This window comes from Astyanax mexicanus, chromosome 7 (assembly GCF_023375975.1).
Source record: "Astyanax mexicanus isolate ESR-SI-001 chromosome 7, AstMex3_surface, whole genome shotgun sequence".
Taxonomy (NCBI): Eukaryota; Metazoa; Chordata; class Actinopteri; order Characiformes; family Acestrorhamphidae; genus Astyanax; species Astyanax mexicanus.
Genome location: NC_064414.1, coordinates 42,790,368 through 42,807,715, shown reverse-complemented (window position 1 = coordinate 42,807,715; position 17,348 = coordinate 42,790,368). Strand labels below are relative to the sequence as shown.

The 17,348-nt window shown below is 35.4% G+C and overlaps 1 protein-coding gene across 1 annotated transcript in view; it reads left to right on the top strand.

Moving 5' to 3' along the window:
* The first annotated feature begins 3,521 nt into the window (after window positions 1-3,521).
* Window positions 3,522-17,348, top strand: part of tspan15 (tetraspanin 15) — a 47,206-nt gene continuing 33,379 nt past the window's right edge. Inside the window, exon 1 of the mRNA XM_007240835.4 lies at window positions 3,522-3,691. Coding sequence (XP_007240897.2) covers window positions 3,608-3,691 — 84 coding nt within the window. The 5' untranslated portion in view covers window positions 3,522-3,607. The remainder of the gene's footprint in view (window positions 3,692-17,348) is intronic.

Genomic DNA, 17,348 nt, shown 5'->3' with positions numbered 1-17,348 from the left:
CCACCAAATCCCCCAAAAAAGCCCCCAAAAAAGGGAAAACAAACTAGAATATTTGTATCTGCTGTACTAAAAAAAAAGAACCATTAGAGACTAATCTTTACAAATGTTAAAACCATTGCAGAGGTCCCAAGTCTCCCAGAAGTTGCGGGAGTCTACCGCATATCAATAACGGCTCCCTGATGCCTGCAAGAGGCAGAGGTAGAGAAAGGCACTCCCCTTGTGTGCATATTCATACAGCACATGCAAAACAGAGAGGGTTCTGATTGGCCTGTTCTCTGCAAAGACTCTCTGAGTCAGCCAATCAGTGTTTAGTGTGGGTGGGTAGTGTTTTTCCCAACTAGACGTTATGCGTTTATTCTTTATTTTATGTTGCACATTGTTGTTTCAATAGTGCACACTGCTGCTACCAAAAAAAGACACTAGATGTTATTCCATATATATCTTAATTAAATTATTTAAATTTGACCATTAGTACCTAATGCGGTGTATTACAGATCACTTGTATCACTGTGCATCACGTATATCAAGCCCACCTTTTGAAATAAGATATTGTAAATTTGACGAATCAAACCAATGACTGACCATAGACTAATCTAAAACTGGCATAGGCCTCTCTGCTGTAAAAAAAAAGGAAAAAGAAAATTGAGAATCGAATCGAATCGTGACCCTAAAATCGGAAATAAAATCGAATCGAGGATTTAGAGAATCGTGACACCCCTACTATTTATCTATCTATCTGTCTGTCTGTCTATCTATCTATTGTTGTCCAGGACCTGAACTTGGGATGTCTGCCATCAATACAATATTACCATTAAGAGTGACATTCAGAACAGTATATTTAGGTTATATACTTTATCTAATCTTCTGAGCTCGTGACTCATTACAGAAGCAGTGTGTTTTATCATGCAGTTAAACAGAGGAGGTGGTGATAAAATTTAAAGTGTTACACATAACACGCACAACATTCAGAAAGTAAAGTTAGCTGGGTTCACAAGAATGGCAGAGATGGTTACACAACTACCTACAATAGGTCTCTTAAACAATACAAAATAATAATACAAAAGCTTCAATACAAAGTCTTCAAACAATACGAGTTTTAATGAAGCAAGAAGTAACACTGGGTGGGATTCGAACAGTGGTGAAACCTAAAGGAACTCTGAGGGACTGGAAAGTGACACCAAGGATTCTATTTTTCTGTTGGACAGGTAAGTATCTGTTTTATATTTTGTTTATAGAAGAACTTGTTATTTGTATGAATGATGTAGCTTACATAACTATCTACTTATATAGGTGCATTATGTATTTTTTCAGTGTTAATGCTTTATACACAGTAAATTTGCCATTTTTGAATTCCCACACAATGTTACTCCTAGTTTTGAACAGCACAGCTTTGTGAATGAAGGTTTTCTACTGAAATTAAAATATAATCTAGGAATAGCCTAGATCAATGCCTGGGAAACTGCCCCTGAATGTCAGCAGTCTGCATTATGTTAATTTAACACTGGCAAATTTACCACACCATTCTATGCTTATCCTGCATGTTATCTGAGTGTGTATATATGTTCAATAATGTCATGGCATTGGAAAGACAATGGTGTTGGCGTAAGTAGTTGATGTTTTTTTTTTTTAGTTTTAAAAACTAGCTTACCCTTTCTTGTTTTAGTGAAATCACCTGTTTCTGCTTTAATATCACTGAAACTCAGTTGAGTTTTTATTTTTATACATTCAGATCAGGCTTCATCAGACCTTCTCACCCCTTTTTTAGGGGTTAAGGGCTATTCTATTGTCATGTTTTTGAATTCGCTTTAGTGTTTTTTAGTACTTTTTTCGTACATATTGGATGAAATGGAGAGAATAGATGTGATTTGAGTGCTTCATTTTTTAGAAAGAGCCTGCACCTTCATGAGAAACTGCTCAACGATTACAAAAGAAAAGCAATTTCCAATTAGTCATGTGCAGAGCCTGCAAAGAAGGTAGGGAACAATATTGAGTGGCACTCACACACTGATAATGTCACTTTCTGATAATGTGCATTGCGCTGGGTTCCTACATGGACCTTTGTGTTTCCAGCTTAACCTTCTTTGATTTTTCTGTCTCTTATCACTGTGTGTAAAAGCCACTCACTGTAAAGTTCATTCGAGCAACTGCACTAAAGAATATGCACTTTTAAATGTGTCAACATAAACTGAAGAACAGCAATTATTTTGATGTAGCTTTATTTTTTCTAATGTGTCAGTGCGTGACACAGTGCGTTAATAAATAGATTTTTAGAAAACTCATGTCTCATTTCATTATCATTTATAAAATTTTTAAGCATTAACATTTAATAATGCTTAATAATGTCTTAACTAGCATCAATTAGTAATTAGTTGAGCGATTAATGAATTAACCATTTAACAATTAACCATTTAATTTTTGTGACCCTTAATGCAGAGTTACTCATATTTTGAGGAAAATTTAAATAAAAGCTAAATGAATAATTGAAATGAATCAATTCTTTAAAATATTTTTAAATGAATGTGTTATTTAACATTATACATTAAAATTTAAAATTCCATTTTTTAAAAATAATTATTAAACCTTAACTGAAGAGCAGACATGGCAAAAAAATCCCCTCATGAAAGAAAACTGTATTAAATGTATAAAATACATTACAGTGAAATGGTAACAATCTGCTATATTTGTAATTTAAATGTTTAATTTATCTTATCTAGTGTCAATTAATAATAAATTAGTTAAGGCATTACTTAACAATTTACCAATGTTTATTAGTGTATTCTTATTGTATTGTGTTACCTATATTCGTATGAAAACAGCAAAATGAACAATTGAAATGCATAAAATATTAAAAACTTTAAAAATTAGTAATTTTTTAAAAACTTTTAAAATAATGATTACACTTGCACTGTACTGCAGACATGGAAAAAAACTTCCTCACATAAAAGAAACCATACGAAATGTACATAAAGTACTTTTATATTACTCTATATTTGTAATGTAGTATTTTTAAATTATTATGTCTTAACTTAACTTAACTGGTTGGGACATTTACCAATGTTTATTAGTGTTGTCTTATTGTAAAAAGTTTAACATATTTTTTTATTTAAAAAAGCAAAACTTTATTTTTTGTTTATTGGTTTCTTTTTTATTTTTTATCTGTTATTTAATCAAATAATAAAATAACTATTAAACTGCATTTATTGCACTGCAAACATGCATTGCTAAAACACAGACACATCAAATATACTGTAGAAAATGTAGGAAAAGTCATTGAAAGAGAAGGTTGACATTCCTCTATATTTGTAATAATGTCTTTATTTATAGTAAATCTTGATAAAGGTATGTATAAATGTAAATGTTACACAGTGTTATTTATGCAGGTTATGTTGATACTGAACCACAGGTTTTATTTAATGCAGAGTGAACGGGCTGCAAGTCCCGTGCGCTCATTGGAGCAGATCCCCATCAATTAAACTGTCTGCAGCGAATGGGAGCACTCAGGGAGGGAGGCGGGCGTTATTCAGTAGCGAGCACACAGGTGAACAACACGGACCAGGAAGGACCTGAGAAAGTGAAGTACCTGCAGCGCAGAGGAGAGGATTAGAGCATGGCTGATGATGTTCGGTACTGCGCGAGGTTCTCTTATGTCCTCCTGAAGGTTCTGTTGGTGGTTTACGCCACCGTGTTCTGGGTGAGTTCTCGATTTTATATCAGGCTCAGTCTGAGGAGCTGAAGCTCTGCTGGGTCTGCTGCTGCTGGAGTGTAGGAGCAGAGTAGCAGAGCAGAGTTTTTCTGTGTTATTATGGGATATATATAAAGTCCCAGGTGTGAGGACTGTACTGGTGCTTTAGCTGTAACCCCAGGATCTTTTATTTATCGTTTTATTATTGATATTGTCATATTAATGTTTTACCTGTATTAGAGTCTGTGACCACACCCTAAAGAGTGTGTTTCTACAGCGTCATCAGACTCGCCCACATGTGGACTGAAAACACAGCAGGGTTAACCCTTTCAGACCTGAATTATGTCCCAGTTATGGAAAATATATATATAAAATATATATAAAGTTTTCTGTCTGCAATGAACACAACATTCCAAATATTACAACCCTAATATTAATTCTATATTAAATAAATGTAATTAACATTTTTTCTAAACATGATAGAAATTGTTATAACTCACAAAGAATTAGTAAAAACTAGCTTGTATTACTTTGCCTCTTTTGTTATATAGTGCTGACTATATAATGTCTGAGTTGCTGATTTGTTTTCCCCAGTGCAGTGGGCGGGGCTAAGCTTCTGTTTCATTGGCTGGGTTATGATCTATTCTGCTGGACAACAATTGATGTTCTTTGCAACAAAACATTAGAAAAAAGAAACCATATGAGGTTTATTGTAATTTACGCAAAGTCTGAAAGGGTTAATATCAGTGTGTCATGATGTGTGGTTACAGCATAGCTCTTAAAATAAAATACAAACACTGTGTATCACTGTACAATACACAGTATTGTACATACATTTTCAAGGTTTACCCTGAATGAACAGACTATTTATTTCATTCTGTTTTACCTTTACACACTTTACCTTTTTTATTTTATTTTCACCTTTTTTATTTCTTTACAATCTTGGTGCTGTTTTTAGCTACTTATTTGTTTAGTTTTCAATATTTTTTTATTTTTTACTCTTAATTGTTAGTTTTTTAGTGCTTTTGCCATTTTCCTTTTTTATTGTTTTGTTTATGAAGCTCCATATTTTAGTTTTACCTGATTTAAAACCTCATTTTTTAGTTCTAAGTACATTATTATTTTTTTAGTTCTATTAAGTTGTAAACGCTCTGCTGAACTGAAAAAGAGGCGTTTCCTCAATGTATTTTAAGTAGAAAATAAAGGTTGATTGATTAATTACAAATATAAAGGAAAATGTGTTAACCTTCACTTTAAATTATGTTTAGTATATTTTATACACTTTTTTTAGGTGTGGCATGTGAGGGAGGTTAAATCTTTTTTTTAACCTTTTAAAATATGTTAATTTGTAAAGAGTTTTTTTGTAATATAATTTAATAATTGCAGTTGTGCATTTATCTATAGTTGTAAAAATAGTAAGCAATTTAAACATCAGAAGGAGTGGAACAAAATCTCAATATTGCGATATATCTTATTGTACTGTTTTTGTTTGTGAAACATTATTGATCTGAGGCGTAAAATATCAATATGTTTATTTACACATAAGCTCTCTGAACTCCCTAAGACTCTCCCGCTAATTTTCCTTGCTAAAGTTACTGCTTCTTTACTCCTTGTGGTGATGCTAATCTGGTGAATAGGGTAAACCTGTGGTGAAGAATTCTGTGAAACTGAAACCTATAAAAACCTATAAAAAGAGTATCATGATAATATCATATCGTGAGATGCCCTGTGACATGTCACTCCTAGACATGAGTGAGATCACAACCTTCATGCTGTTTTATTTTCAAGTTATTGAAGACATAGGTCAAATTGGAAACTTGGAAATTAAAATTATTTTAAAAAATCGAAACGTGTCCTTGAAACAGAACAAGGTCATGGTGAACAGTTCAAAAGGTTTGCAACAGTATCTAATTCAACCATGTTTTATTAAATGCCAGTTTTTGCTCAGATTGCCCACACTTTCTTTGACAGGATGGGCACACCCATACCATGACCGGATGAACTAATGCATGCAAGTGTGGTCTGAAGTTTTTATTCTTTTTTTTTTTCATTTTGAGCACCAAAAGGCACTGTATTTTAACCCAGCAGTTCTTCCCTTAATTTACATTTAACTCTTTATTTCCATTTACAGATTCACACTCAATTATTCTTGATTTGGTTTAATTATGCAGAGTTGGAAATAACCTGTGTACACAGTGTTTAAGGCCATTTAAGAGAACTGACTAATTTACATAAACAGTTAGCTTATTCCAGTTGATGCCACGTCCCAGAAGGCACAGCATGTTATGATAGTTATGTGACACAGCTTGCCAAGTGAGGCCTTATGGGAAAGCTCAGCAATGATGACACTTCTCAGCAGTATCTGTTTACTGTTTGTGACCCTTAATATTTAAACATAAAAACGGCTGTGTAACAGTGAATAGAAATATAAATTGTTCTAGTTTAAGTAATAATCTTACAGCTATTCTCTGCTTATCTTTCTTATTGTATAGCAAGAAGAAGGAGTAGTAGTATATAGTAAAATTATAAATTACAATGTTTAAATACGGTTTCATGGATTTCAATATTTATCACAAACTTTTGTCACACAGACAGAATTCACCAGCAGTAGCATGCTTTTAAAAAATGGTATATAAATAATATTTTGTTCTTTGTATTGATTTTTATTTAATATTTGCTGCACTTTATAATGTTAAACCACACGTATTACACTCTCTGTAATGAAGCATGCAGTAGGTGTGTGTTAATTTATCAAAGTATCACAGTATTTTATTTTGCAATACTATACCGATTTTCAAAAACACATGTAGTCACACATATTGTGATTTAGAGCATTTATTTGCAGAAAATGAGAAATTACTGAAATAAAAAAGATACAGAGCTTTTAAACTCAAATAATGCAATAAAAACAAGTTCATGTTCATAAAGTTTTAAGAGATCAGAAATCAATATTTGGTGGAATAACCCTGGTTTTTAATCATAGTTTTCATGCATCTTTGCATCTTGGCATGTTCTCCTCCACCAGTCTTACACACTGCCTTTGGATAACTTGCAGTAGATCAGTCTTATTTAGACATTACAATAACTACATTAATTATGATACAATAAAATATTCTTCTATTGTCCATCCCTAATTATAGGTATAGCTATAGATACAAGCCAGGTAATTAAAATATGCTAGTCTGTTTCTTTGCAGATTTATAACTTCTGATATATGTTAGAGGTCAAATAAAATATGCCTCTTCTGCTAAAGAACCTCATCTTCACTTTGGTCATGTACAAAAGTAAATGGCTTTATTATGTCAACTGAAGAGAGACTGGAGAGTTCACACACTCCAGACTTGCTTAGGGACTCTTAGGACTGGCCTGTGAACAGGGTCATGTTGCTCGAATAATGAACTGCAGGAAAGAAAGTGATGTTGCATTTTATTATTTGGTTAAATAGAGAAGATGATAGAGTGACAATTCGACTAAGATCTACTAAGAAACATGGAATGACTTTGAGGTTCAGTATTAAAATGGGTGTTTAAATAAATGCAGAATAATTTGAATAAAACAGCATATTGTTGAATTCCCAAGAGGCAGGATTCAGGCTGCATCCCACTTACCTCAGAGGTCAGAGCTGGGAATGGAGCTAAAGACTTTTCGGTTTACCACAACAGGTATCCTATAGTGAAATTTATTGGCAAATCTAACCAAAATATGTTCCACTTTTTATTTATCTGTTTATTATTGTTAGCTTCGTCGCAGATTAGCATTGTTGTACAATACTAGCCAATAACACATTTAGCAGCACATCCAAACAATTTAGAAAACAATACATTAGACAGTACTGATTGTGTGCATGGCTTAATGAAACAAAATGGATAGAAATTCTTATTATTGATGTGGGGTGTATTTATCTTGGTTTCTGAACTTGGTGTTTGTGAGATTCTCCCAAATTTAGAAAATCCAATTTGCGTTGCCTCTGTTTAAAACAGGGGTGTCCAAACTACGGCAAGGTATTTTAGAAATAAAATGAAATTTGGCCCGCTGTTAAGCAGGTTTTTATAATGTGAGATTCAAACTTTGAACGCTAGGTGTCAGAAACGGGCCAAAGAGTCTAAGAGAGGAGAGGGTGCGCATTTCTAGCGCAGAAAAACGGGGCAAAAGAATCTAAAAGCGGAGACAGTGCGCGTTTCTAGCGCAGAAAAACGGAGTAAAAGAGTCTAAAAGCGGAGAGGGTGCGCATTTCTAGTGCAGAAAACGGAGTAAAAGAGTCTAAAAGCGGAGAGAGTGCGCATTTCTAGCGCAGAAAAACGGTGTAAAAGAGTCTAAAAGTGGAGAGGGTGCGCATTTCTAGCGCAGAAAAACGGAGTAAAGAGTCTAAAAGCGGAGAGAGTGCGCATTTCTAGTGCAGAAAACGGAGTAAAAGAGTCTAAAAGCAGAGAGAGTGCGCATTTCTAGCGCAGAAAAACGGTGTAAAAGAGTCTAAAAGTGGAGAGGGTGCGCATTTCTAGCGCAGAAAAACAGGCCAAAGTCTAAAAGTTGCCGTAATTAAGGAGTTTACTATTAAGAGACATCATGAAATTAAACATCAATTTGAAAAATCTTAGTTTACACAACACTGTCAAAGATAAAGATAGTAAGTCAAGGAAAATGGTGTGTAAATGAAACAATCAGGAAAAAGTATTATTTAAAGTGGTATATTTCATCATTTGTTAGTGTGGCCCGTGACTTCAAATATATTTCTCCTTCTGGCCCCCAACAAAAAAAGTTTGGACACCCCTGGTTTAAAATGATCTGCTATCTCAGAGAGGCAATAAAGAGGCATTACTTACTATCTTAAAGTGGCAGTCTGAATTATTCAGTTTCTAAACTGTAAGCAGAAGCTTTTCTGAGTGTAGAAGGGACGGAATATTGTGTTTAATGGTACCAGTGTGCTGGAACGACCCTATCTGCTAAGCCTAATATATTCATTCTAAAAACTGGGGTGTCTGGTCACATGAACAGCCTCTAAAAGAGGATCCGGCTCAGTTTTACTGAACGCGATCGGCTGGTGGAGCAATGGAGACTTCAGAAGGGGAAACTCAGAGCTCAGTAGCTCATTCGCTCACAATCATTGATTTTGTTTTGTTTCTGACCTATCGCCCTTATTGAACTGCTTACTTGGCCATCGTTAGTACTTAGGGAAACACAGAAATTGTGTATTAAAAAGTCAACAATTTGATTTAGGGTTTAGGGCAACATGGGTTTTTCATATATGTTCTGAGAAATATGCAGAAAGTGCACTAATGTGCCAAATGTCATCAGAGAGCAGCATGTAAATTGACTGTGATGTGTTACCTCAGGAAAGGCTTGGGTAGACCCACAGCTGTATAAGTTGTGAAGTGTTATCTTGTGAGGTAAGTTGGCAAAGCGATACAGCGATATGAAAGGTGTGCATGAATTTAACATTCCTCGATCCACGGTGTCATGTGTGTACTGGGAATATGTAGATGAAGACATCACCACTCACCATGGATGGTGCAGTGGGGGATAATCGTGACCAGAAATATCCATGTGAACAAACAAGCGACTCAAATCACATACACATTCAGTGTGAGAGGCTCCACATGCATCACCTGCATGAAGAGCAGTGTTCTTTAGCTTCTTTAGCTTCCATGTGACATGAAAAAAGTCATGAGACACAATAACTCATTCCTGTCTCATAACTTTTGGCATGCCAATGTATAGTATATAGAGAAGGAAGAAGTTAAGACTTTAAGACCACCCAGAGTGTTCAGCCTCCTGTGTAAAACCTGATATGTGTAGATGCAGCATGATGACATCCTCTTTAACTAGAGGTTAACACAGAACAGTAACTGCACAAATGTGCAAAAAAGAAGCATGCCTACAAAAGAAGCATGCTTTCAGACTCATTGGGTCTGACCTAAATCACACAGTCATCAAAAGACCCTGTAAACATCATATTCTACTCTTTTATCTGTTGAGTTACAGTATGTGAGAGATGTGTAATACATTAGCACAATACAGTTAGAGGTCAGAGAAAGACATTATTCCAGTTTTACTTAAGGAAAAGTGATGTGAAACTCTTCTAGAGAAATTTACAAAGTCAGAATTGTTCACAGTGGTTGGGATGAGAACAAGATGTCTAAAGCTACTTCACAGAAAGTTCTCAAATAAATATATTTTCTGTTGCCTGAGCCATTGTTTTAAGAAGGTACTTTATGGCATCAAAATAGGGTCAAAGATTTTAATAAGCACAAAATTTAAATTTGAGAACAAAAGGACTTTTATTAAAGCGCAGTTGAGAGAAGCACAACTGATCAAAACAATACTGAAAGCGCAAACAGATTTCTTATGAATCTAAACACAAAATAATTCAATAATAAATATTCTTATTACAGACATGATTTTAAATTTTTTTATATCAATAATAGATATCCTTAATATTCACATTTAAATTTTGTGGTTATGGATTATACTTTTGGTTCTCAAAACTTTTGATCCTATTTTGACCCCATAGTCAGGTTTTATGGCAGTGTTGTCTAGCCTTACTTTTAATAGTAATATAAGGCAGAAAAATGGTATCAGACCATGGCTTTTTACTTATAGGTGTTTTTATGTTTTATGCCTTTTCTCTGTAAACACATTACTGACTTCAAATGTGTTTGTTTTTAAGGCTTTATTTTCTTATCTGTGTGCAGTCTGAAACATTTTGAAGCTCTGTGAATATAAGGTTACACTTTGGTAAAGAGCAAATTCAAATCAGTGTCACGACCCCTAAGCTTTTTTATGATTTTGTAGCTGTGTCTCAGCAAAGCATCTAGTACTTTAATACCTTCTATCTGGCTCTGTTTCCATACAGTTCAGTCCATATGAGTTTTTAATATTTTAACAGGTAAATAAGAATGCAGATATGTGTGTCTAATATACATTTTTTCTAGATGTAATATATTTCTGAATGACATATATATAATGTGTGTAATGTATCTAATTGGTCTGCCTAAGTAATATATCTAAATCATGTAAATGTAAACAAATTGAAACAAAACAAAAAAAAATACTTATTAATCTTAGTAATTGTGGAGTAAGAAAACATGTAAGATTTGCATAAATCTTCTTTCTAATCTTTAATTAAGATAAAAGAAAACTCCACTTTCAGGTTTATTAACGTGGCTACATTCTAAGCTAAACAAGTACTGTGTCCTTTTGCAAGTTTGTTGTTTTGGGGTAAACCTGCCTTCCATTTGAACTGGGATATCAGAATTTCGGAATAACAAGTAGGAAATTAAAACTAAAAAATCCCCAAACGTCAGAATTCCTATTTATAAAGAGAATCTTAGCAAACAATTTATTTATAGAGTACTTTTAAATGTGAAGTGCTTTACATTTGAAATGCCTCTCCTGTGCTTCTCTGAGAAAGTCTCTTGTTATGTAATGCTGTGTGCTGTGTAACATTTAAACTTGGATGTTGAATGAATTTCTAAGTTACAAGTAGGAAATTTCTACCAGAATGAACCCATAAGTCTAATTTGCTTTGTTAAAAAGTTGGGAGAGTCTTAGTAACTTTGAGTTTATAGTCTAAAAAGGCTGCATCATATGTCAACAGTATTAAAAAGCAGTAGCTAGTGTTATATATTGTACTTTTTTTTAGCATTTCTGTCTGTTTGTTTCTCTTTAAATCATTCATACATGCACAGTACTGTCTAAATTTTATCTGTGTAAATATTGTAATGGTATTTGGATGCGCAAAATACAGCATTTTTTTGCTAATTGCTAACAGTGTAAAACTGAGGAAATGCTAATAATGATAACCTGGAACATAAATAGTGTGACATATTTTGATTAGATTTGCCAGAAAACACCAGTAAATGGGTTATCCCAAGCTCCTACTTCTGACATAGTGGACATATTGGAACTCAATGGTACTCTTTCATTTGTTATTTTTTGAGTATCCAATGGCTAAAGTAGCTAAATGCTACATTAAAGAAAACATTAAAGATCAACTAATGGTTTAGCCAATTAAAACAACTTCTTTCCACAAGGCTAATGTTAGCTTAAAATAACACAAAGTAAACACCTAGTAAAGTAATTTAACAGTGTATTAAGTTATTGTCTTTGTTAGCACTCGTGTCTTAGAGAATTAGCACTGCATTAGCGACACTTGGGTACTTAGGTAGGAATTTTCACGATAGGTTGTAAGTAAACTTATGCCATGGCCACACAGAAAGGCACTAGCTTGCTAATGGCATGAACGGCACAGGCACAGTTTTGCAGTCCTCTTAGTTTTGAAGAGGAGGTCTGCACATGCCTCGGCATGTCATGTTGGGAACGTAAACTGTGGGCCTCACGGCGGCCTCAGCCCATTGTGCCACTATTAAAGCCAGCTCATGGGACACAGACAGAGGATTCCTGCTCTCTGCATTGCATCAACGGGCTTCCATTTCATTTGAGCGATGACGTTTTTCCCAGTGCCTCCTCCATCATTTACTAACACACATGGCATGTGCAGATACAACAGTCTTTGTGCTGAGCTGAATTATTGTGCCTGGGTGGCTTTGTACTGCTCTTCTACCAATCTAGGCAGAGTGCTGGGAACTCACTGTTATCACTCCTGATGAATGTGCTCTCTCTTGGCTTGGGTAAAAGCCACAATTGGCGTACAGTCATGCCAGCTGTCTCTGTGTTTTGTATGGTTCAGCTTGAAACAACTTATTATCTAATTATCTGATGTTAATGGAAATAGTTTTCAACTGTGCCTTTAAGGAGCTTTAAGTGGGAGATACACTGGAGATGCTTATCAGCCTGTTAGGAAAACACAGGACTCTTAGGTTGGGCAAAAGCTTAGATTTTTCTAGAGTCTTAGTTCAGCCTAGACAACAGTTCTGAAGTGTGTATCTTTTTCTAAAAGTCAAAAAATTAACATTTGGGCAACCCTGGCCAAACATTGAATTACTTTTAATTGATATAGTATGTAAAGACTGAACTTCTGGTTATACCAGCAAAACCATCCAACACAACTTCACCATAACCATCGACTCACTCTCACTCTCCCCAACAAAGGTTGCTAGTAACCTGAGTATTTTGGTTGATGACCAGCTCTCCTTCACACACCATGTGGCCTCAGCTGCTCGATCCTGCCTCTTTGTGCTGTATAACATCAGAAAAATTCAACTATTTCTGACGCAACAGGCCACACAATTTTTGGTAAAAGCAGTGGTCATCTCATGCCTCGACTACTGCAATGCCCTACTAACTGGCCTCTTGGCATGTGTAATAAAACCACTTCAGATGATTCAGAATGCAGCAGCACGTCTGGTCTACAACCAGCCAAAACGGGCTCATGTCACCCCACTGCTCACTGAGCTCCATTGGCTACCAGTTACTGCTCATATTGAATTCAAAGCTCTTACAATCGCCTACAAGGTGATGACAGAACAGGCTCCTTCCTACCTGCACTGATCACTCCTGAAGGCTTACGCCACCGCCCGGCTGCTGCGCTTCTCCAATGAACATCACCTAGCTTTAACAAACATTCACACAAAGCAATCCAGACTGTTCTCATACAGAGTTCCCCAATGGTGGAACAAACTACCTTCCACTACCAGATCAGGAGAATCTTTTGCCATCTTTAATAAACTCCTGAGGACAGAGCTCTTCAAACAGCACTTACTCTTCTAACACCTCTAACAAACGAACTATTTCTAACCCCAATTCTTTTATTCTTCCCCTCCTTTTCTCCTCTATCCCACTATTACCCTTTCATCTCCTTTAGGCCCGGTCTAAATTTTTTTTTATTATTTTTTTTTTTTTACCTTGAACTTCTATTACTAAATGTACATCATTACATTACATTTTTCTATGTCGTTTTGAACAAAAGTGTCTGCCAAATGTAATGTAATGTAAAACATGACCTTATATCTAAATGATATTATGATATAGATAGTATTTTAAGCTTCAGGACTGTTTATGTAACTTAAAAGGTGAAAGCAGAAGTTTGGGCATCTTGCATAGCAGGTATCACAGCTTGTGAAAGTGATTAAAATGTCTATTTAGTTCATGATCTGTGGTGGTTTCCTCAGTATTCCTTATCAAACTTATTTTGAATAATAAACTAACCTAGTCAATACAATAATGCATTACTTTGGGATTCCGCCATTGTGTAATGGTGTCCTATTACATAGTGCCAAGTTTGTATTACTTAGAATAATAAACTGCACCATTTTTATTATTTAGTGCACTGTTTCTGCCATTGTGTATTGGTGTCCAAATACTATATATAGTTCCACATTTCTATTATTTCTATTACAGACTTTGGAAGTCTGCCATTCTGTAATGGTGTCCTAATTTGTAGTGCCAAGATTGTATTCCTTTAAATAATAAACTGCACACAGTTCACTGCATAATGCACCACCTTGTCCATTTTTAAGTGGTGTCTGAAAATTTAGGGTCAAATTTTCAGTGCTCTGAAACTATTCCCCAATGCACTATAATATGTAGCGTACAAATCATGTACCATAGTGGTCATAGAACGGCCATAAAACATTGCATTGTTTGCTTGAAAGGTGACATTCCGTTTGTTGAGTCTGCTATCTCCTGGCAATGAACTTGCATATGTAACAACATGTCCAGAATGAATTCGGAACTTTAGAATAGTGCTCTCTATATAGTGATCTGGATTTTCATAGTTAGAAAATAGTGAATAGAGCACAGTTTCAGACACAAAAACAAAGATAACAATATTTACCATACTTGTGTTGGATACAGATGGAATGTGCTCTGCACCTTGGACTCATCTGTGCAGTGAACACACACATATACAGTGAGGTATAGTGAGCACACATGTCAGGGTGGTAAGCTTTGTTCAGGGGCCCAACAGTGGCAGCTGGCCAAGCTGGGTACCGAACCCACAACCTTATCATCAGTAACCCCGTGCACTAATTGTGGATCTCTACCTCGCTCTGCTTCCAGCCAAGTTGAGGTCATGTGAGCACAGTCTGTAGAATGACAGCAGTATCGCAGCTTTTTCTATGTGTTTATAGTGCAAACTCTGAAGCACTGTAAGAATGAAAATATCATCAGTTTTACCCACCTTTATTACCAATCACGGTGGGAAAACAAACAAAACCACCATGAAAAATGGAGATAAGTAATTGCCCTGCAGCGACAGGAAATGTACTAGACCATAGTCTATTATTTACCCAATTTCCTTTAGGAAAACACAAGCAGAAATAACCTCAAATCATATCAAAATGTGTTTGTGAAGCACGCAGATGTTCAGCATGGCCATAACTCAAGCTGATTCTTTCAACTTTTCACACCCACAGGCTTTTCAGAGAATTAAAGGATAAACTCTTATTCCCCTGACAGGTCTGTCTCCAGTAACTTACTGCACTCCATTTTAGAAAGCCATGACTGACCAATGGATATACTCTCTTATATTGTATAAAAAATAATCAAAAATGCTTTTTTTTTTTTTTCATTTCCTTAGAATGTTTTATTTTCCTAAAACCAACTCATGGAACAGCAGTATATAAATTTTTCATTGGGGCAAGGATTTAACTTTTCTTGATCCATGTTCTCTTTGACACATGGTGACGTGTATTAGTAATACGTGATAAAAGGACACCAAAAGTGTATAGCAATGCAGTGAGTGATGATGATTGTGACCGGATGCATCTGCAAGAATTGTCCATAAGAACAGGCAAGCGATCCTGAAAGAAATTTCCTGCACTTTTAGTGCAAGGGGTTCCACACACACACATCCTGCAGGCCTTTAGTTTCCATGGATTGTCAGTGTATAATTAGCAATAATGACCTAGAGCAGAGCAGAAGTGAAGACCGCTGCTATGAGTAATTGCAGTAGCCTGGTGGATGTCGTATAAAACCCAGGCTCGCAGGCTCGTTTAAGCTTTTGATTAGAGAGGGTTTTTTGTTGCAATTATCTCGCACTCCATTATGTTGCTAATGATTGGATTTCTCAATTAAGCATTTTCATTAGCTCTCAGTGTTCCAACAGTAGCATATAGCAGCACATTAGCTGTTTGATATCAACCATGTGTGACCTTAATACTTGGGGGTCATGCTGATAAAGACACATTAATGTTGACTTCAAAGCAGTTTATACAGCAGAGGAGCTTCACTTACTCATCGATATCTGCAGACACTGCTCTCAACATCATCAGCAATCAATCGACAGAATTGAAACTTGGTGGGTAGTCATGCAAGACTGTCATGGATTGATTCAAATTAGCAGCATGTGATTTTAAGTCAGGAGCAGTGTTGGGCACGTTACTTTGAAAAAGTAATTAGTTATAGTTACTCGTTACTTCTCCAAAAAAGTAACTGAGTTACTAACAGAGTTACTCCACTATAAAAGTAATTAGTTACCAGTAAAAGTAACTATGCGTTTCTTTTTATTATTTGCCCGTCAAAAAAATGAAATCAATTATGCATTTACTATTATTATTATTAGAAAAATAACAAACGAAAATGAACCCAAAATGTTGACAAAAATATAATCTAACGAATTTCAAAAAAACAAAACGAAATTCTCCACAGAACCAAAGAAAATTACTAAAACTTGTAATACTGGAAAAAACTGAAAAACGCGTCTGGGGATGAAATTAAACAAACCAAGCCACACTCAAAGGAAATATGTACATATAGCCTAAACAAAACAAAATAATGGACAAAAACAACAATCTAATGACCGTTTAAATGGTATTTATATAACAGCTTCACCAAAAAAGAATAGAGCTTAGATCGGGCCCAAAAAATCCGACCTGACCCAGCCCTAGCCCGTGCACATTCTGCCCGAGCCCGAAACATGAATAATATCGCACCTCAGTCCAGCACAGTTTTGCACAGATATTTCCAGTTACAGCTGAATTCAGGTTTTTAAAACCAAAAAAACCCTCCTATTTATCTTTTAAAAAGCCATTTAAAAACCTGATTAAAGGGCTGATTACTGTTGTTTTGCTGTTTGCTCGGGTTTTGTGTGTTTGGCGCTGACTCAACTCTTGATCAGCTCTGACGCGAGACAGCGTGCGGTGGGGGCGGGCCTGCTTTAATTGAGTGTAAATTTTCACAGTCTACTGCATCAGTAATTGTAGATTATTATAGTATAGATATGTAAAGCTATCTGTTGAGGATGTTGTTCTCAGTGCATTACCCTGAGTGAACCGCAGTCTGAGTGAACGCAGTGTGATCCTAATGCGGAATTCCACTAAATGGAACACACACTTAGTGCCACCACAGAGGCCATTAGAACTGAAGGTCAGACTACTCTACTGAAGAGGACAAATCTGCACACTGGCACTGCTGCAGCGCCTGTCTGCGTGATCTGTTATTCCTGCATCCAAACTGAGACTGCTGTTAGAACCTTTACTCTTTCTTTATTTTCATCCTCCCATCATTTTTTCTTTCTTTCTTTCTTTAGGTTCTTTGACATAAATTACATTTACTTTCTTTCTTTCTTTCTTTCTTTCTTTCTTTATTTATTTATTCCTTTTTTGCTTGATTTACTTTTTACATTATTATTTTTTACTTCATTTTTGTTTTTCTTTTTCTCACCTTTTTTGTTTGGTTTAATTTTCTGTCTTCAATCTCTATCCTTTCTTGTTTTCTTGCTTGTTTGCTACACTTCTTACATTATTTCTTTACTTAATTTTTGTTAGTT